General features: G+C 47.7%; 1 protein-coding gene across 1 annotated transcript in view; it reads right to left on the reverse strand.

The window, feature by feature from the left end:
* Positions 1-20,820, reverse strand: part of MLXIPL (MLX interacting protein like) — a 42,525-nt gene that overhangs the window by 16,590 nt on the left and 5,115 nt on the right. Inside the window, exons 2-7 of the mRNA XM_082201394.1 lie at positions 15,807-15,913; positions 15,169-15,251; positions 13,423-13,512; positions 12,060-12,104; positions 11,678-11,873; positions 10,133-10,213 (exon numbers count right to left, since the gene is read on the reverse strand). Of these exons, the coding sequence (XP_082057520.1) occupies positions 10,133-10,213; positions 11,678-11,873; positions 12,060-12,104; positions 13,423-13,512; positions 15,169-15,251; positions 15,807-15,913 (602 nt within the window). The remainder of the gene's footprint in view (positions 1-10,132; positions 10,214-11,677; positions 11,874-12,059; positions 12,105-13,422; positions 13,513-15,168; positions 15,252-15,806; positions 15,914-20,820) is intronic.

Genomic DNA, 20,820 nt, shown 5'->3' on the forward strand with positions numbered 1-20,820 from the left:
CAGTGGGTGGGTGCGGTTTCTCCCTCCCAGGTCTCCCTCCCTGCCCTCTTGCGCTCGCCTTGCGTGCAGCCTGTGGCTAACCACATCCCGTGGCCTTCCCGATTCCGAGCCCCGTGACCCTGCCATGCCCCCCCTCTCCCTTCCTGCCCCTGCGCCGCAACCCTCTCGCTTCCTCAGAGTCAGACGACCCCCAAACTGCTGCGGCGGCACTTTCAGGGCTCCTGCGAAGGGACACACATCCAACACGGGCTTGTTTTCTTCCTCATTCCAGAGTGGAAAATTTGCAAACCGCAACCCCACATCAACCCCTCTATGGCGGTTTTTTCCACCGTCTTTGCTTGGGCTCCTTGACCCATTTCAAGTCCTGACCTTTAAACGCAAAGTCCCCCATTTGAAACCCTTTTGGGGGTTTTTAGCCACTTGCCAGCAATCGATCACGCCTGCACCAGTAAAAACTAATTGCCCCTTATTTTGTCATTTATTGGTTTCGCACAATTTACGTACTGCTTGATTGTGGGGGGAAAGAGAATTTTTACATCTCAAAACAGTTTTCAAAAAGGAAAAAAAAATAATATTCTCCCTAAGAAAAATGGGAGATGGTAATTTAGAGCTTTCAAAAAGTTGAAATAACAATAGACTAAAAACTAAGGCTTTCATCAACTTTCTAAACATCTGCGTAGGCTTGTCTAGAATCCCCCCCCCCCGGCACCAGAACGAGTCTTGTGAAGGTACCTGCCTGATATCAATAAGCAGGGAGTTCTAAAGTGTAGGAACTTAACTGATTTACTGACACAGTCCTTTGCACAGTTCCCTGCTGGGCCTCCCAGAACAGGCCTGCAGCAAAGGTTGCAGGCCAGTGTTAGGTGGCCGACCAAAGGGAGACAAAGGGAACGAAGGACGGAATTGCTAAGCTTCCTGCATTGCAGGTGTTAAGTTGTGGGTGAACATATCAGACGACACAGCAATTCTTCAAACAGCTCTTGTTTATTCACAGGCCAGAACAGAACTGAACTGAAGGGTTCAGCCAGCCTGCTTATATAGAGCTCCACTAGAACGCAACAGTAACCATTTTCTGTAACTATCCAATCACTGAGCGTCACTTTCAATCCCTTATTTGCATATGTGGACCTGAGTGAAAACTATCTACAGAATCCCCCTGCTGGCCCAGGGCGAGAACTTCAGTACATAACACCAGGGGGTGGACTAGATGAGCCTCGAGGTCCCTTTCAACTCTACACTTCTATGATTCTATGAATATGGCAGCCGATTTGCCTTTAAGCGGGCAGTGCAGTCAGTCCCTCGTGCCCGGGTACAAAGGCAAATGCAAAGTGCTGCGGAATTGCGGTGAAGTGAACCCAAGACTGGGAAAATGAGAGAAACTGAAATTGACTGATTTGTCTGTTCCTGCTCCCAGCCCCTCCAAAAATAACTCCCCTCCATAACACACAATATGCCCTCCTAAACACACACACACACACACACACACAGGCATCCTGGGCCAAGCCATTTCCCCTTTTTGTCACCCCATCAAACAGACACCCTCCCCCCCAACACCCCTCCCCTCCAGCACATTTACTACAGCCCTCATTGCTTCATGCAAACACAACACCGCCTATGCGGTTTTCTCCTCCACGCCCCCCCTTACACCAAAATATCCACATATATAACTTCTCTCTTCCTTTCCACTGCAACTTCCCCTTTGCATGTAAACACCAGATCGTCAGCATTTGCCTTTTTTCAAAGAGCTGTAGTAGCACACATAAATAAACCGCCACGCTCTCCCGTTTCTGCCGATTGCTTCCTTGCACAACAGCCCTGCAAGGTAGGGATTCTCTGAGCCTACAGAATGTGCCTAGTTCCATGTTTGCAAGCAGGAAATGTACCTTGAGCCCTCACATGCCACCATAAGAAAACCCAGCGGGTGTGAAAATGCCTTTCATCTCGCATTCGTCCCTTAGGAACGCATTGAGCTTCCTGCATCCCCACCCCACCCCAAGTCAGACCATTGGGGGTCCATCTAGGTCAGTATATCCTGCACTGGCTGGCAGCAGCGCTCTCGGATTTCAAGCAGGGCTCTTTGCCTGGGTGTCTGTGGGATTCTTTTCCCCCAGTGGGGATTCAAAGGGAAAGGGAAAGCTGGGAGCAGGCTGCTTTCTCCTCCAGAAAGAACCGTGCATGGACATTTTGCCTCATCTCTCACATTCTACAAACGCTAGGGGGGGGGGATTCTCTTTAAAAAATAATAATAACAGCTGGGAATCTTGGACTACGACCTGGGAGGCCGGAGGTCAAATCCCCACTCAGCAATGAAACTCACAGGGTGACCTTGGGGGCCAATCACTGCCTCTCAGCCCAACGTACCTCACAGGGTTGTTGTGTGGATTAAATGGGAGAAGAGAACTATCTATGCCACTTCCAGTTCCTTGGAGGGACAAAAGATGGGACAGAAACACAATAAAGAAGCAGTAAATACAGGCCAAGCCTGCAGAGGACTTTGCTACTGATTTTAGCTCATGTGCTAAAATGTGGGATAGAATGTAAGTAATAAGCACTGGTATGGGTTTGGGGGGGTCAGTCTGGATGATGCCCTGAGTCCCTCTCAATTCTTGGGGTCCTGGACCCAGTGAAGGTCAGAATCTAGCAGAGGAGATTGCTGAACTGGTCCCTCGGTAAGACAGTGACCTTGGCTGGCCTCTTCAGTGTCCCCATCAGCATCCCAAAAGAATGAGCTCAGTTGCAAGAGTGAGCACTAAGTGATGGGACCCTGCAGGCGAATGGGTGGGCCTTTCCTTCACTCCCTCACCTAGTTGCTAGGTAGGAGAGCAATAGCTGGTAAGGTGTGTGTGAGCTGAGCTGAAAGCAGCCTGGAAGCTGGAGACCCAAAGACCTGCTTGCTCTGCGCTGGATCCAAAGCTGTGACTAATGGAGAAGCAAGATCTGTTGGGGTGTTGATGCTGTGAGCCCCTCCATCCTGTGCTCAGGTTGTACAGATGTGCAAATAAAACTATATATCCTAAAGACACCACAGTCTCCTCTGACTTTCATTCCAACGAAACCAAGCCTATGTAAGCAGCTGGATTCTCTCAGCACTCAGAAATTGATGTGGCCAAAAATTGGTGTACACTGGAGCCAAAAAAACAAAACCACCAGAAATTGGTGTGGCATGCAGCAGTATTTTAAAATACTCTTATAAGTCACCACAAGACTAATTCTAATAGTAGGTGACTAAGAAATTAATGGATTGATTAAATAATAAGCCTCAACTTTAGTCCCATGCCACATACAAATAAGCAAAACGAGAAAACTTTGTCTATCATGGAAAGAGCAGAGATTTCATGGCACCGCAACTTCCAAGCTGAATTGCGCCATGCCCCAAATTTCAGTTCAAGCAGCCGCCTCTCAAGTTTCAATTCCGATCACGAGTTTGAATCCTCTTCTTGCGTCAGCCAAGATGTTAAAAGAGAGACTAAAGCAACCTCTTGGCTTTATAAAACGTGTGCGGTGGGGGATGCACATGTTAAGATTAAGCCACAGAAGGCCTGGCCCTACCCCGTTTTGCAAAAAGCAGGAATGCAAAATCATCACCAGGTTATATTAACACTGAGAGGGAGGCAACTGGGAACTGGCACGGAAGCAAGGCAACTCACAATCTGTGGTAGCACCCCAACTCTGGAATATGCCCCCTCCTCAAAACCACATGTGTCATTGCCAACGTTACAATCTTTTTGGCACCAGGTTAAAGCCTCCTGATTTGCCCAGCCAGGGCGAAAGTGATTTTAGCTGGAATTCTTATGTTAAGAATGTGAAGAGAGCTTGCTGGATCAGAGCAATGGCCTACCCACTATCCTGCTCTTATAGTGGCTGACCAGATGTCTCAGTGGGAAGCAGGATTCGAGCAAAAGGGACCCCTTGTGTTCAGAGGCAATGCTGCTTCTGACCATGAAGGCAGAGCATAGCCAGCACGGATACTAGCTTTCAATAGCCCTCTCCTCCTCCACGAATTTGTCCCGTCCTCTTTTAAAGCCGTCCAAGTTGGTGGCCATCACCGCCTCCTGTGGGAGGGAGTTCCATAGTTTAACTCTGCGCTGAATGAAGAAGGATTTTCTTTTGTCTGTCCTGAATCTCCCAATGCTCAGCTTCATTGGATATCCAGGAGGAGAAAGGAAGGAAAACTCTACACCTCTCTCCATGACATGCATAATTTTATAAACTTCTATCGTGTCACAGTGTAGTGCAGTGGTTAGAGTGTTGGACTAGGACCTGGGAGTTCAGGGTTAAAATCCCCGCTCAGCCATGAAATTCACTGGGTGGCCTTGACGGGGGGCCGTCACTGTCTTTTCTCAGCCTAACCTACCTCACAATATTGTTGTGGGGATAAACTGAGGCTGAGAATAATGTCTACCACCTTGAACTCCTTGGAGAAAAAAGGGGGATAGAAATGCAGTAAACAAACATATGCCTTTTCTCGAAACTAAAATGTCCCCGACATGCAAGAATAAGGAATAAAATGTGATGTTAACATATTCACCAAGAAATTCTGCCAGACCCACACAGTGGAGATCAGGTGACTGCCAGGTACACAAAAGAGCTTGGCAAGCCTTCAGTACAGCTCTGGTTGGCACCTGTGGCCCTCTAGATTTTGTGGGGAGACCCCCCCAACTCCCACCGGGGCCAGCATGGCGAGTGGTTAGAGATGATGGGTGTTGGACTCCGGTAGCATCTGGAGCGGTGACCCCCAAACCTCCTTGGACCTGGAGCATATCTGGTAATCTAAGAGGCTGTTGTGGGTACCAAACACACACATGTGCCCATTTTACAGAAGAAAAACTGACAGCGGTCAGAATTACTCCCAAATCAGACAAAACTCAACCAAAATGAAACACAGACAAGAGAAGCGGGCAACTATACCGGACAACACCCCCGCCCCAAAGCTTTGATCCCCCAAAGCATGCTGGGAGGGACACAACTCTCAGAAAGTGTAGCCGGCTTTCCAACTGCCCTCAGTTCCTGAGCCTTTCAAAGTGGCCTCCTGGGCAACAACCAGGAGAGAACGCTTTTCAAGGAGCAGAGCTGGAGCTGACTGTAGCGTTAGGTAAAATGGAGCAGGTCGTTCCAGCAAGAATGCTGGGCAATGGTGGCGTGGGCAGGGCCCATCCTGCCTTTAAGCCAGCAGCAAAGTCTCTCAGGCTTTTGCCAGGAGGACCCAAACCGACAGATTCAAGTGGCCAGGAGAGTCCAGCTAAACATACGGAAGAGTTTTCTGTCAATAAGAGCTATCTAACCTTGGAGCACTCCTTCACTGGAGATTTTTAAGCAGAGGCTGGATGGCCATTGGTCAGGGATTCTTGAGCTGTGATTCTTCCAATAATTCTCCCTTCCAACTCTACCTTTCTCTGATTCTCACTGCCAGCTGCTCTGGGATTCAGTGAGGGAGGGTGTCCAGAGAGCAGGGGGCCGACTGCAAGCAAGATTAGGCAGTTCCCCACCCCCACCCCCTTACCCACCCCCTGCCCCCCACCCCAGTCTCCTACCTGCAGAAGGGGTCCACCCACGGTCGGTTACCATCCCTAGGGTGGTCTGCCACGGACCTGCCATGAGGACTTCTACATATGGCTCAGGTTCCTTCTCCAGCCTCGGTTCCTCATTCACGCTGCCCTTTGATTGACAGGCAGGAGCCCAGGAAGCCTCTGGCTGGCTGGGGACAGAGGTGGTGACCTTACCCCCAAGCCCATTGCAACAGCCCTCCGTGGGGCTGGCCCAAGTGCCTTGCCTGGACTTCCCTCCACCCACCCAAGCCACGCAAGCTCCCAGAGCATCTGGAGGCAGGATGGAAGCGTTCTCAGCCTCCCAGCCCTGCTGGATCAGGCCAGTGGCCCATGTAGTCCAGCATCCTGTTCTCACAGTGGCCAACCAGATGCCTGTGGGATATTAGCAAGCAGGATTCAAGCCCTCTCGCCTCCTTCTGTTTCCAGCAAATGGCATTCAGGAGCATTACAGCCTCTGACCAGTATAAACAAAAATGGCTATCGATAGCCCTCTTCTCCAATTATCTCTTAAAGCCATCCATGTTAGCAGCCATCACTGCCTCCTGCAAGAGCACATTGCATAGTTTAACTCTGATCTGCATAAAAAAGGAACTTTTTTTCTGTCTGTCCTGAATTTTCCATCCTTCAGCTTCATTGCTTGTCCACAAATTCTAGTGTTAGGAGAGAGGCAGGGAAAGAAAATCTCTATCCACTTTCTCTATGCCACGCATAATTTTATAAACTTCAGATCCTCTTACTGTTTTCCAGGGGACAGTCTCGAATTTACAGAAGCTGTCCCGGTTTTTGATTTGATACTGGAATGTCCCGCTTTTCCTTAGGACGTCCCTATTTTTATCATAGGGTACAGAGTTATGCAACCCCCGAGTCAAGGGGATAAGCAACTATGCTTAGAAGACACCTGAAGGCAGTTTTTAAATGTATTATGCTTTACTATGTTTTTTTAAATATGTTGGAAGCCACCTAGAGTGGCAGGGGTAACCTAGTGTGATGGGCTGGGTATAAATAATAAAATTATTATCATTATCGAATAGGATGTCCCTGTTTTCATTGGAAAAATGATAGCACATGTGGCCTCTTAATTCACCTCTTAACTCTTGTTTTCTCTAAACTGAAATGTCCCAAACACTTTTCCACAGCTTTTTCAACTCTAATTTTGGAGGGGATGTGAACCGAACTCCAGGAGTTTGCAAAGGAGTCCAGCACTTCAGGTCTGGAACAAGAAAAGACCAAGAAGCAATGGATACTTGTCAGAGAGGCGGGGGCTATGATCCCTGAAATCCAAGCTGCATAGGTTTCCTGCAAAGCCCAGTGGATCACAGCACCTTGCTTTAACCAGAGGGTCTCTAAGGAAATTAAGGCAGCTGGAAAGCTGGGCGTCTTGCCAGCATTTAGAGGTGAGGGAGAAATTCAGTTTGGTTGCATTTTCCTGATAAATGACCAGAACCTCTCAAACTAGCCAGCAAACTGAATGGCAGCTATCTTTTGAAATTCACACATCTCTGAATTTTGCAGCCCATTACTGCAGATTTTTTTAAAAAAGATTTTTTAAAGGGGGGAGCAGGGAGGCTGGTGCAAAAGACCAAGGACTCATCACACACACAATCTTTTTTATTACATATTATCTTTACCATTATTTAGATTCTGCCTTTTCCCCAGACTGGGACTCAGGGTGGCTTACTGTTAAAATAGAAACAGCTAAAAACTTTGGGGGGGGGGGAGTAATTAAAAAGCAATTAAACTAGCTGATTTATTTAATAACATTTATACAACAACAACCCTCAAAGCAATTTAGAAAAAGGTGAAAGGATAAAATCAAGAAAAATTTCACAGCAATAATTCCGAGCAAACGAAAAGTTAAAATACTGAAACATTAAAATCCACACCAACTTTCTATGCATCTGGGCAGGTTTGTCTCTAAACAGGTGCCGAAAAGAGTACAGCAAAGGTGCCTCCTCGATATCAATAGGCAGGGACATCCAAAGTGTAGTTGCTGCCAAGTGGCGGGATCAAGAGAATGGCCTCCTCCCCAGATCTCACACCCTGGGAAGGTTTGTATTCTTTCAGACAGCCTGGTATAGGGCGCGTGCATGCACGCACACACACACACACACGCACACACACACTTGGCTCATCCTAACCAAATCATGAACCTTACTGTGTGATCTTGGGCCAGCCATTTGCTCTCAGCCTAACCTACCGCACAGGGTTGTTGTGGGGATAAAAAGGAGGAGAACTATGGAGGAAAGGTGTGGTATAAATACAATAGATAAATAAACTCAACCCTCCCCCCTTCTTCAGGTCCTCAGCCCTCTGTTGCTCGACAGCCCCAGCTGCCCCTCTTTCCCCTTTCTTGGGTCAAAAGTTTCCCTTCCTCTCTCGTCTCGCCCCCAGTGTGGTTTCACATTCCTGTAACCCAAACTCTATTTTGGGAACTGCTGCAAGACGTAGGCACTCTATTCTCACTCAATATATTGACCGTCCCATTTTTGCCCCCTCTGCCAGTCTGGCTTACACACACACACACACACACACACACTCCTCAGAGCTCCTCAACGCTTCTCCATCCCTGCTTTAGTCAAACCTCTGTTTGTTGTTTAAAACCATCCTTTTAAAAACCTGGCTTTTCTTTTGCTCTCCACCCAGACTTCATGTAAATCTGTGACGCGGCACTACAGATCCTGCAACTGGAGCTGTGTGACGACAGCCTTACATTTCTATGTATATAGGAAGGAAAAAATCTGCCCCTCCCAATGGCCCCCAAACCAGTATCTGTTATTCTTTGGGAGTACAGAATGATGCATTTCGTAATCAAATACGGTACGGAGATATTCTCAGTACTGGCTCTCCGTTTGTGGAATGCCCTCCACAAACAGCTAGTGCTGACCCTGGTGGGTTTTAGAAGCTACTCAATGGCATTTTTATTCCGCTAGGCTTCGGACTAAATGGGTTGAGAATTGAGCCACGTGTCCTCGTTGGTATGTTGTATGTGATGAGGGGTTATTTGGTTTCAGGTAATCATTTTATGCTTTGTGTTTGTTTTTAGATGCCCTGAGATTATTTTAATGAAGTGTGGGCTAGAAACCATTCTAAATAAATAGCGAAATGGTGCCTGTTTCCTATAAGAAAAATTAAAAGAAAAAGAGAGAGAGACCATTCATGCCTCTACTACAACCCACCTCAGAACAGAAAAGGACCCTTCTAGAATATTTGAGGGGTCACTAATGCATGGTTCATCGCTAATTCTCAGCCATTATAACATTCAAAGAGCCCCAAATTTTTTGTATAACACTATGAAGCCCTTTTTTTGCCTTCTCTCTGCTAAAAATCCCTAAATGTTGTAACTTTTCTTCATAAGGAAGCTGCTCCATCCCCTTGATCATTTTGGTGCCCCTTTTCTGAACCCTTTCCAGCTCTTAAAAAAACCTTTTTTGAGGTGAGGCCAACACAGCAGTACGCAGGCTTTCATCGCTAAGTATTTTTGTGTAACAGCATCGTGATATTGGTGTAATTGACTGGCGTAAATGACTATCAAGCAGACTGATCACGCTTTTATGTTTTCAAAAACTAAAAAGAAAAGAGGACAGACCTGAAGTTTGATCCCGGTACGGTGGAACCTCGGGTTACAGATGCTTCAGGTTACAGACGCTTCAGGTTACAGACTCCGCTAACCCAGACATAGTACCTCGGGTTAAGAACTTTGCTTCAGGATGAGAACTGAAATCGTGCGGCAGAAGCAGGAGGCCCCATTAGCTAAAGTGGTACCTCAGGTTAAGAACAGTTTCAGGACCTTTGGAACAAATTAAGTTCTTAACCCGAGGTACCACTGTATTGCAGAGACTCCTGTTTTTGATGCTAACTCCTAATATTGCAACCAGGGTTTTTTTTCCAAGCTGGAACTCACCAGAACTCACTTCCAGCACCTCTCAGGTGGGTGCCATTGCCATTGTTAGAGAACAAATCATGGTGAGTTCTGGCACCTCTTTTTCTAGAAAAATAGCCCTGGTTGCAACCCACAACTCAGCCTCAAACAACAGAGCTACGAACATAAGAAGAGCTTGCTGGATGAGGCCAATGGCATCCTCTTATCACAGTGGCCAACTGGAAGCCCCAATGGGAAACCTGCAAGCAGGATTCAAGCAGAAGAGCAGCATTCTCCCCTCCTGCAGTTTCCGTCACGGCTCATAGCCACCAATAGCCCTCTCTTCCATGACTTAATCTAATCTTCTTTTAAAGCCATCCAAGTTGGCGGCCATCACTGCCAAACTTTCCTCTCTCCACCTTCTCCATGTGCCAGGCGTCATTTTAAACACTTCCATTGTGTCACCTCTAATTCACCTTTTCTCAAAACTAAAAAGAAGTGTTTCAGTCTTGCGCTGCTCAGGGGCCCAGTGTGCAGTGGCTCCATAGCTGCCCTCTGTTTTAATCCCGCTTTCAAATAACCGCAGAATTGCAACCTTAGAAGTTCTCAAGGGGTCCCAGCGTGGAAGCAACCAGTTCCCCCCAAAGTCGCTCCAATTTCCCATACCTCCCTTCCACCACCACTCATTGCATTAATTTCTGACCTTAGAAACAAAGCTGGCTCCTACCAGATATCTCCATGAAATCGTCGAGGGTCGGCTGCAGCGGCGCCAGGTCTGGTTGGATCATGTCTGCATTGCCAATGTAGGCTGTAGGCAAAAGAGAAGAGAGAGGAATCAGCACATCACCAAGCTTTTCTCTTTCCTAAGAAGCGTCGGCATGGTGTTGCGGTTAGAGCGATGGACTAGGACCCAGGAGACCAGGGTTCAAATCCCCACTCGGCCATGAGCTATGAATACCATCGTGAGCTCTTTGGAGAAAAAGGTGTGATAGGGATGTAATCAATAAATAAATCAACACACATTCTACATATCTGGGCAGGCTTGCCTAAACAAAAATGTTTTTAGCAGGCATCGAAAAGATTACAGTGAAGGCAGCTGCCTGATATCATGAGGCAGGGAGTTCCAAGTGCAGGTGCTTACAGATCCAGATTGGCTGTTACATGGCACCTGTAACAGGGCCATTTCCGCAGATCAAAGCAGTCAGTAGGTGCATGTGCAGATCCTCCAAGAGTCCCTATTTTCCAGGGACAGTCCCAGATGGGCAGAAGCCGCCCTGGTTTCTGATTTGATCCTGGAATGTCCCGCTTTCCCATTGGGCATCCCTATTTTCATCGGTGAAATGTTGGAGGGTATGAAGCTATGCAAGCCAAGGAAATAAGTAACTGTACAACCTTTAGAAGACGTCTGAAGGCAGCCCTGTACAGGGAAGTTTTTAAATATTTGATGATTTCTTATGTTTTTATATATGTTGAAAGCCTCCCAGAGTGGCTGGTGTAACCCAGTCAGATGGGCAGGATAATAATAATAATAATAATAATAATAATAATAATAATAATAATGGAATAGGATGTCCCTTTTTTCATTGGAGAAATGTTGGAGGGTATGACATATGGACTAAGGTGATCTCACTGATAAACTGGTCCCAACCTGTTAAGGGCTCTATATACTAATAGTACGGTATAGGAGTATATACTAATAGTATATACTAATATACTATAGTATATTACTAATAATATAATATAATTATATATAGTAATAGGGACACGGGTGGCACTGTGGTGTAAACCACTGAGCCTTGGGCTTGCCAATCGCAAGGTTGGTGGTTCGAATCCCCGCGACAGGGTGAGCTCCCATTGTTCAGTCCCAGCTCCTGCCAACCTAGCAGTTCGATAGCACATCAAAGTGCAAGTAGATAAATGGTTACCGCTCTGGCGGGAAGGTAAACGGCGTTTCCGTGCACTGCTCTGGTTTTGCCAGAAGCGGCTTAGTCATGCTGGCCACATGACCCAGAAAAACTGTCTGCGACAAACGCCGGCTCCCTCGGCCAGTAAAGCGAGATGAGCGCCGCAACCCCAGAGTCGTTCGCGACTGGACTTAACTGTCAGGGGTCCTTTACCTTTATACTAATAGTAACACCTTGAACCCGGCCCAGTAGCAAATCAACAACCAGGGCAGGTGTCTGAGCACAGGTGTGATGTGGTGACAAGGCCTCGCTCCCACCAGCAACTGTGCTGCAGCATTCTGTGCTTGTGGGTTCCAGCACACAATTACCTTCTTCCGGTGACAACTGAGGGGGGCAGCTGGCCTGGGTCATGGTGAAGAGGGTGTCGGAGATGTCCGAGATGAAGCTGTCCAGATCGAAGAGCTGCCTCCCATCAGCCTCCTTCTCCTCGTCCCTCAGCAGCATCGGGACCACGTTGGAGAAGAGGTGGTCGCACCAGTTTTCCGGAGACTTCCAAGGTTCATCCTGAAGAGGAGAGACAAGCAGGTCTGGGAGGGATCCACCCAGGACCATTCCCCACCCCAAATGGGGACCAGGAGGACCCTCATTCCCCATCCAGCAAGCCTGACTGGTTAGGGTCCCTGTGTCGCAGGGGGTTGGACTAGATGACCCTTGGGGTCCCTTCCAATTCTGCCATGCTTCTTAACTCACTAGTTTGTGGCTGGCGGTTTCCTCTTCCCGGCTGAACCTGCGGAGCTGCAAGAGAAACAGGCGACAAAATGATTGAAACGTTTTTAAGAAATGAATAAAACCAACGCTAATCTAAAAACCAGAATAAAACGCACATTAACGTTCTGAGTGTCTAGGCAGGTTTGTATAAACAAGAATGTTTCAGCAGGGGCCAAAAAGTGTGTAGGGAAGGTGCCATCCTGATATCAACAGGCAGAAAGTGAGATCCATTAGAATCCCAGTCTGCAATAAAGGACTCAACATTCCTTGCGCCTCAGAGGAAATGGCTAAATGCCCAAGCATTGCAGTTAATGAATTTAAAGTGGATTGGTGACCTTTTCCTTCAAAATGGTAGGATGGGCTACGTATGGCAGCACCGACATTTCCTTCATTTGGTGCAGATATTTTATTTTATTTTATTTTCGCAAACTCGACTTTTAATTGTTCTCCAAGAAATGGAGGGGAGAAAAAACGAAAACCGGGATCAAATCAGAAACTGGGGCAGTTTTTGTAATTCCAGAGGTGGAGCTACACTTGTGCTTTATAACGTTAAGAAAGGGTTAAGAAAATGCTTCGAAATGTAATGGTCATATTACTGTATTTTTTCGTATATAATACGCCCCCGTGTATTTTGGGGACCCCAAAATAAGAAAATGGGGGGAGAATTGCCCTGGGTTGTTGAGCTTTTTAAGGGAGGATTGCTCAAAATCGCTCACCCGCCTGACCTACACTGCCACTCACATGTGTCGCAAAAGCCGCCAATCACCCACCCAATTGCCGCAGTGTCAGCCAATCAACACCAGCCCTTGCCACAGCCACCAATAACACGCACAATAGCCCTTGACAATCTCCAGCTTGCGGCAACAACCAATCCCATGTCCCCCCTAGCCACTATCCGTGTATAAGATGAATCCCAATTTTTAACGTTTTTTTAAACAAAAAAAAATGCTTGTCTTATACATGGAAAAGTATGGTACGTTTCGTTTTAGAATGTTAATAATGTGTTATTAAAACTTGACAGCAGAGGGCTCTGCAGAGCTATACTACTAGCTATCTAAAACCTGGTCGACTTTGTGGAAACAAAACGAAAGAGAAACTTAACGGGACTCAGGTTTTAGAATGACATTTCTAATAATGTTTTAAAGGGGCCTATAGATCCAGCCTGGGTTTGTCCCTGGAAAATAGGGACACTTGCAGGGCAATAGCCACTAACAGCCGTATCATGCCATCACTGGCTCTTGTGGGAGGGAGTTCCATCGTTTAACCATACGCTGCATGAAGAAGGACTTCCTTTATGTGTCCTGAATCTTCCAACCAAGTTGAGGGTGGGTGGAAGAAAGCTGACCCTTTTCTTGTAGTAGATCCGCCACTTGTGATACTCCTTCATCACCACCTCAATGCGTCGCTTCCAATAGTTCCCTTCCAGCACGACAGCCTAAGAAGGAAAAGGAGAAATGGAGGAGAGGGAGAAGGGAAGGAGGGGAGAGAAATGGTTAAGAGCTTAAGACACGGCTGATATTGAGAGGGACCAAGTTGGGAGGTTGCCTGGGCCTCAGGAGGGTCTCTAGTGCCCTCACAGCATGCAATTGGCACAGATTGTCCAGGAAGATCAGACATAGAGACATGGCCTGAAATAATTTTCCGTGTCTGACCCCATCCAAACCCTGGAGACTTTGCCTAGGACCCCCACTCCCATACAGATACATTTGAAGTTTTATAATTATGAGAAAAGGTAACATTTATAGACAGAAAATAAGCAGGAGAAAAGATACCAAACAAAGAAACAAGCAAACAAAAAAGCATTACGCAGAGGCAATGAAATATGAGTACAGCAGAATATTTTTCAGGTTTAACAAATACAGTGGTACCTTGGGTTAAGAACTTAATTCGTTCTGGAGGTCCGTTGTTAACCTGAAACTGTTCTTAACCTGAGGTACTACTTTAGCTAATGGGGCCTCCCGCTGCTGCCACGCTATTTCTGTTCTCATCCTGAAGCAAAGTTCTTAGCCCGAGGTACTATTTCTGGGTTAGCGGAGTCTGTAACCTGAAGCGTCTGTAACCTGAAGTATCTGTAACCTGAGGTACCACAGTACTTCTACATATGCCACAATAATAACTGATGTGTTGAACACAAAGTGTATCCAACAAAAAAGTTAACCTTAATTCCCTTGATTTTTCATCATGTGTGCACCATAGGAATAGAATAATGGCAGTGAAGTCAGCAAAGAAGGCATACTTTGCTGCCTCCATTGCATCTTCCTTGTGCCGTCCAGGAGAGATTACCCAGGTAGTGCAGGGCCTCTTATAGTCTGGCCCTAAGGAGGTGGCAGAACCGAGGGTAGCTCACTGTGACTTGTTTGCAAAGCACTTTGAGAATAAAATTGATTGCATCCACTGGGATCTTGACTCTGCTATTACAGTACAGTAGTACCTTGTTGACAAACGCCTTACGACTCGAACATTTTGGCTCCCAAATGCCGCAAACCCGGAAGTGAGTATTCCAGTTTGCGAATGTTCTTTGGAACCTGAACATCCGACGCGGCTTCCGATTGCAGGAGCTTCCTGCAGCCGATCGGAAGCCACGCCTTGGTTTCTGAACATTTTGGAAGTCAAACTGACTTCCGGAACGGATTCCATTCGACTTCTGAGGTACAACTGTACCTGCATTACATATCTTTAGGTGGCAGGTGAAAACGTTCCTCTATAAACCAGGCCTTTGGATGTGCTTGCGGCAGGGAGGTTATTAGTTTGTTTGTTTCCATTATGTAGTTTGTGTTCTCGCTTTGCATTTTTATGTTGCGAACTGCCCTGTGAACTTTGGATGAAAGGTCTTATGCAAATTTAACAAATAATTTTTTAAAAATCAGTATAATCAGAATACAATATAAAATTAAAGAGCATGAATGTGTTGCATTTTATTGATTGTATTTTCATGCAACCCATTAGCTGGGAGACTATCCATTTGTATGTGTCCAATATTCGTAAAGGAAAGGAAATCAAACCACACACACACACACACACACACACACACACACCCCTCACAAACACACAGTTTTCACCACAGAGATGGAAATGTGTTTGGGATACTCACCTCTGGCTTCCGGTGCTCATCTGCCTCTGAGCCATCCAGGGGGGTGACGAATCCACAGACGGGACTCTTCCGCCGTTCCACATCTGTGGCAGGGGGAGACTTCAGAGCAAGAGTCCCGATCCTGCTCCTCCACCACCAACCCCTCCTCCTCCTCCTCAGTGCAGGGCCTCTCCAACCCTTTCCCACCCAGCAAAGATACAGCCAGACTTCTGTCGCAGCTGAAGATCCCTTCATAGAACCATAGAATTGCAGAGGTGGCAGTGACCCCAGGGAACATCTAGGCCAACCCGCTACAAGGCAGGAACCCCAGCTAAAGAATCCCTGGCAGATAGCCATCCAACCTCTGTTTAAAAACCTCCAAGGAAGGAGAGCCCACCACATTCTGAGAGAGTCCATTCCACAGTCTAACCTCCTGATATTTAATCAGAATCTCTTTTCTTGTCATTTGGGCCCTTGTTTATTTAAAAGGTGGTCCATGAAGTAAATAAAGGGAAATTGCAGAAGCCCAGTTTTCAGTTCTGAATACAAGTTAAGCTCCTTTTAGCTTGGGTTGCAATGCAGACCCAGAACCCCCAAACTGGCCATCAGCTTTCTATGGCCGAATCCAGTCCCCACCCTTCCCCAGCCCCAGAACTTACACTGGATGTACCAGGCTCTCCAAATGGCATTGTTGAGGCGTATCTTGTCCCGGCAAAGCAGCCGCAGCCCCTTGAAATTCTTCCATTTGGGGGACACCAGTTTCTCACTAAAACGTCAAGCAGCAGAATATGAATGGGGGGTGGAGATACATGCAAAAAGTGAACGTAAACGGATGCTGTCAGATTTGGGGGATTTAGGGTTAAATTATAGAAATGCCTCAAATGTTTAAGGGGACTTCTAGATGACCTGTCACATGACTTTATTCTCTTTGCAGGGAGGTTGATTAAAGTTTGCTTGAAGTGCAGTTGCTGTGGCTTCATCCAAGGGGGCTTCCAAGGGGCTTCAACCGAGAGCTTCTCACTCCACACCCTGCCCTTGGGCCTTTGAGCTAAGCTAAGTATGAGGGGTCAGTTTGGATGATGCCCTGTGTCCCTTCTAATTCTTGGAGTCCAGTGAGGGATAATACCTAATAGAAGAGGCTGTTGAATGAGTCAGACAAGTTTCTTTGCAAGACAATGACCTTGGCTGGCCACTTCAGTGTCCCCATCAACAGCCCAAAAGAATGAGCTCAGTTGCAAGAGCTATCACTAAGTGCAGACCCGCCGTGTCCCTATTTTCCAGAAGCCGTCACAGTTTCTGATTTGATCCTGGAATGTCCTGCTTTTCCTTAGGACATCCCTACAGTGGTACCTCAGGTTAAGAACTTAATTCGTTCCGGAGGTCTGTTCTTAACCTGAAACTTTTCTTAACCTGAAGCACCACTTTAACTAATGGGGCCTCCTGCTGCCACCGCGCCACCAGAGCACAATTTCTGTTCTCATCCTGAAGCAAAGTTCTTAACCTGAGGTACTATTTCTGGGTTAGCGGAGTCTGTAACCTGAAGCGTATGTAACCCGAGGTACCACTGTATTTTCATCGGAGAAATGTTGGAGGGTATGGAGTTATGCAACCCCCGAGCCAAGGAGATAAGCAACTATACAACCTTTAGAAGACATGGGTAGGAGAGCAATAGCCAGTAAGATGCATGTGAACTGAGCTGGAAGCAGGCTGGTAGCTGAAGACACAGAGACCTGCTTGCTCTGTGCTGAATCCAAAGCTGCGACGAATGCAGAAGCAAGATCTGTTGGGTTCCGATGCTGAGAGCCCCTCCATCCGATGCTCAGGTTGTATAGATGTGTAAATAAAACCATATACAGTGGTACCTTTGGTTAAGAACTTAATTCGTTCTGGAGGTCCATTCTTAACCTGAAACTGTTCTTAACCTGAGGTACCGCTTTAGCTAATGCGATTTCTTGTACTCATCCTGAAGCAAAGTTCTTAATCCGAGGTACTATTTCTAGGTTAGCGGAGTCTGTGACCTGAAGCGTCTGTAACCCGAGGTACCACTGTATCCTAAAAGACACCACCATCTCCACTGACCATTCCAAGGAAACCAAATCTTGGAAAGTGTCTGGAATCCCTGGAGTCTCCCACTGCTCAGAGGCTGAGGGGTGACGGCATGTAACAACGTAATGGTAGTGTCCTAATTTAATAACGAGGAACTGAGCTGGCGCCAGGACTCGGCTTGGTCAGGCATCTGTCTGGGGCTCCCAATCCAGAAGCGGGGCCCCAGACCACAGCAAAACACACCTAGCCCCACCCCACCCCACACACACACGGTTTGCTTTTCCACTCCAGCAGTGCAACCTGCTTGCTCATCCGCCTCTCTCCCTGGCCAAAGGAAAGGTGAGGGGGAGACTCAACAGATGCCCCTGCCTGCTGGCTCAGTGGCTCTCTGCCTAGCAAGGTGGGAGCAGTGATGATGAGGCTGACGAGCGGCAGCAATTAGAAACCCTGGCAGTGTGGGGGTGGGGTGGGGGAATTGAAACCCTGAAGGGTGATGGCAGCTCCGATTGTTTTTTCTTTTCCTCGTATCCAAGTTCCCAAGAAGAGTCCAGATGCTGTTTGCTCTGCTGCTGAGAAGAGGGGCCTAATGGGGCCAGGCACAGATCTGTGTGCAGAGACCCACACTCAGAGCAACCCCTCCTTGTCTCCCGGATAGGAAAGCAAGTAAACAACAGGTGGGGTGGGGAATACAGAGGCCAAGAGCTGGCGGTGTGGGGGCAAAACCATGAAACTGTTTGGTGGCCCTGGTTTGGCCACTTTCTCAGCCAAAGTTGCCTTACAGGGTTGTTGCAAGGAGGAAATAGGAGTGGGTAAGGGACGCGGGTGGCGCTGTGGGTTAAACCACAGAGCCTAGGACTTGCCGCTCAGAAGGTCGGCGGTTCGAATCCCCGCGACAGGGTGAGCTCCTGTTCTCAGTCCCTGCTTCTGCAGTTTGAAAGTACGTCAAAGTGCAAGTAGATAAATAGGTACCGCTCCGGCGGGAAGGTAAACGGCGTTTCCGTGTGCTGCTCTGGCTCACCAGAAGCGGCTTAGTCCTGCTGGCCACATGACCCAGAAGCTGTCTGCAGACAAATGCCGGCTCGCTTGGCCAATAAAAGCGAGAGGAGCGCCGCAACCCCGGAGTCGGTCACGACTGGACCGAATGGTCAGGGGTCCCTTTACCTTTTTAAGGGAGCCTTGCATGATACGCTGAGCAGCTTGGAGGAAAGCGATAAGGATTAAAAAACATGTCCTATAGAGAAAGATCAGGACAGAAGGTAGGTCTGGAGGCTTAAAGCCTAACTGAACATCTCCAGCTACATTGTAAGCTGGTCTAACACATTGTTCGTTTTGTTTTCCAGCAGTACATAATAGGATGCCCAGGTAACCTCACACTGAAAGATGGAACCACTTTACAATAATGCATGCAATTAATATGACATGCTGAAGAAGGAGAAGAATAGAATTATAGAGTTGGAAGGGATCCCCAAGGATCATCAAATCAAACTCCTTGCAATGCAACGCAGGAATCACCACTCGAGAATTCCTGACTGGTGGTCATCCAACCTCTGCTTTAAAACCCCCAAGGAAAGAGAGCCCACCACCTTCCAAGGGAGTCCATTCCACTTTCAAACTGCTCTGACTGACAGGAATTTCTTCCTAATGTTTAGTCGGAATCTCCTTTCTTGCCGTTTAAATCCACTGGTTCCGGTCAAAGTCAGAAAAGGGGTTCTTATTTTCTTGGGCAGTTGTGAAGTTCCCATTATACGATATTGTTAAATCTGTTTTAAATGTGCTTAAAGGTAAAGGGACCCCTGACCATTAGGTCCAGTCGCAGACGACTCTGGGGTTGCGGCGCTCATCTCGCTTTATTGGCCAAGGGAGCTATCCGGGTCATGTGGCCAGCATTACTAAGCCGCTTCTGGTGAACCAGAGCAGCGCACAGAAACGCTGTTTACCTTCCCGCCGAAGCAGTACCTATTTATCTACTTGCACTTTGACGTGCTTTCAAGCTGCTAGGTAGGCAGTCACGTGCTTAGGTGACCTAATTTCTGTTTTTTGCTCAGATACAAATCCACAGTATGACCACATTTGGAATACTGCGTAGGGTTCTGGTCGCCTCGCCTCAAAAAGGATATTGCAGAGTTGGAAAGGGTTCTGGAAAAGGCCACCAAAATCACCCACAGGAAGCAACAATGGCCACCAACTTGGATCGCTTCCTAAGGATTTAGTGAGGTAACCGAAGCAATTTGCACAGCGCGGCTGTATCCATTACCCTGCCGGGCAAAAGGAAAGGAAGAAAAGCACTCTGCACATGCTCTCTCGCTTTGGAAAGGGCTGAGGCCTGACCAGCCAAGCCTGCCGTCCCAGTTTAAGAAGCCTGTCTGTACTCTGTCATGCGCTGGGAATTTGGACTCTTCCAGGGCAAACATGTTAAGCCCGTGACAAGCAGGCGAGTCAGCCAATGGGGAGGCAGCAGCTCCCGGGCGCCGGGCCAACCGCCCCAGGGGCCAAGGCTACTCAGCTGTTGGGAAGCCAAGGGTTGCCACAGTGCAGACTCTCCCCTTTAAAGGGGACAGCACACTGAAGCACCCTGGCTGCAGGGCCACAGCCCAGATCACAGAGCCCGGTGCTCTGGAATTGGCTCTGGAAAGGGAGACAGTCGGAAGTCTCAGCTCTGCCACAGAGAGGCAGTGTGGTGCATTGGTTAGAGCAGTGGTTCCCAAAGTGGGGATGTTAAAGGGGTGCTAGGGGGCAAGGGGGTGGCAGGGGGTCCTGGAGGTGCAAACGCCGATCGCTGGCTCAAGTTCATCCATTTTGTTAAATTCATTAAATGATATCTTTTTAATTGGATGTTGAAGAAATGTGCAATTAATTGTTCCTGTTTTGAATTTTACTGTGTTCTTATACTCCTTAGCAGGCCGTGCAAGCCACTCTTCTGAATTAGGCTTTTTATAGGGTTGAGTAGAGGGCACTGAGGAGGAGGGGTTTATGGGACCAAGCAGACAACGGCCCGAAAAAGTTTGAGATCCACTGAGTTAAGAGTATCAGAGTAGGATTTAGGCGACCCGGGTTCAAATCCCTGCTCAGCCACGAAGCTCATTGGGTGTGGGCCAGACACAGTGTCTCTCAGCCTAACCTACCTCGCAGTGTCGCTTTGAGGATAATGTGGAGAGGAGGAGAACCTTGGAGTATAGCTCCTTGGGACGTAAACATGATAAATCCATTTTTTAAAGGAGATTGCAACCAAGGCAGCTTTTCAAGATAAGTATTTGTGCACATGCTGCCCAAATCGGCTCTGATGTGCATTCACTACTCTGCATTCGCCAAAGAGAGTTATGGGAAGCGCATTGGAAGGGGGGGAAGAGTCCAAGAATTCCCAGTGGGATTTCACACTCCCTGCCAAGCGGGATGCCGAAATCCTTCTGGTTCACAGACAGAGCAGAAACTTAGCACTTGGAAAACACCCTTTCCCCCACATGTCTGGGACAGCATCTGGGTGCCAAGCGACAGGGAGAAGGGAGGGTAGGGAGGCTACAGAGGTGGCCCCATTCTTGGTGGGGAGGGACACAGCAGATCTGGGCTGCCCCAGAGACACAGACACAGTGAGGGCAAAAAGGGACAACGGCATCAGCTGTACAGGGAAGA

Source organism: Podarcis vaucheri (genome assembly GCF_965113315.1).
Source record: "Podarcis vaucheri genome assembly, chromosome: 15".
In the NCBI taxonomy this organism is placed as follows: Eukaryota; Metazoa; Chordata; class Lepidosauria; order Squamata; family Lacertidae; genus Podarcis; species Podarcis vaucheri.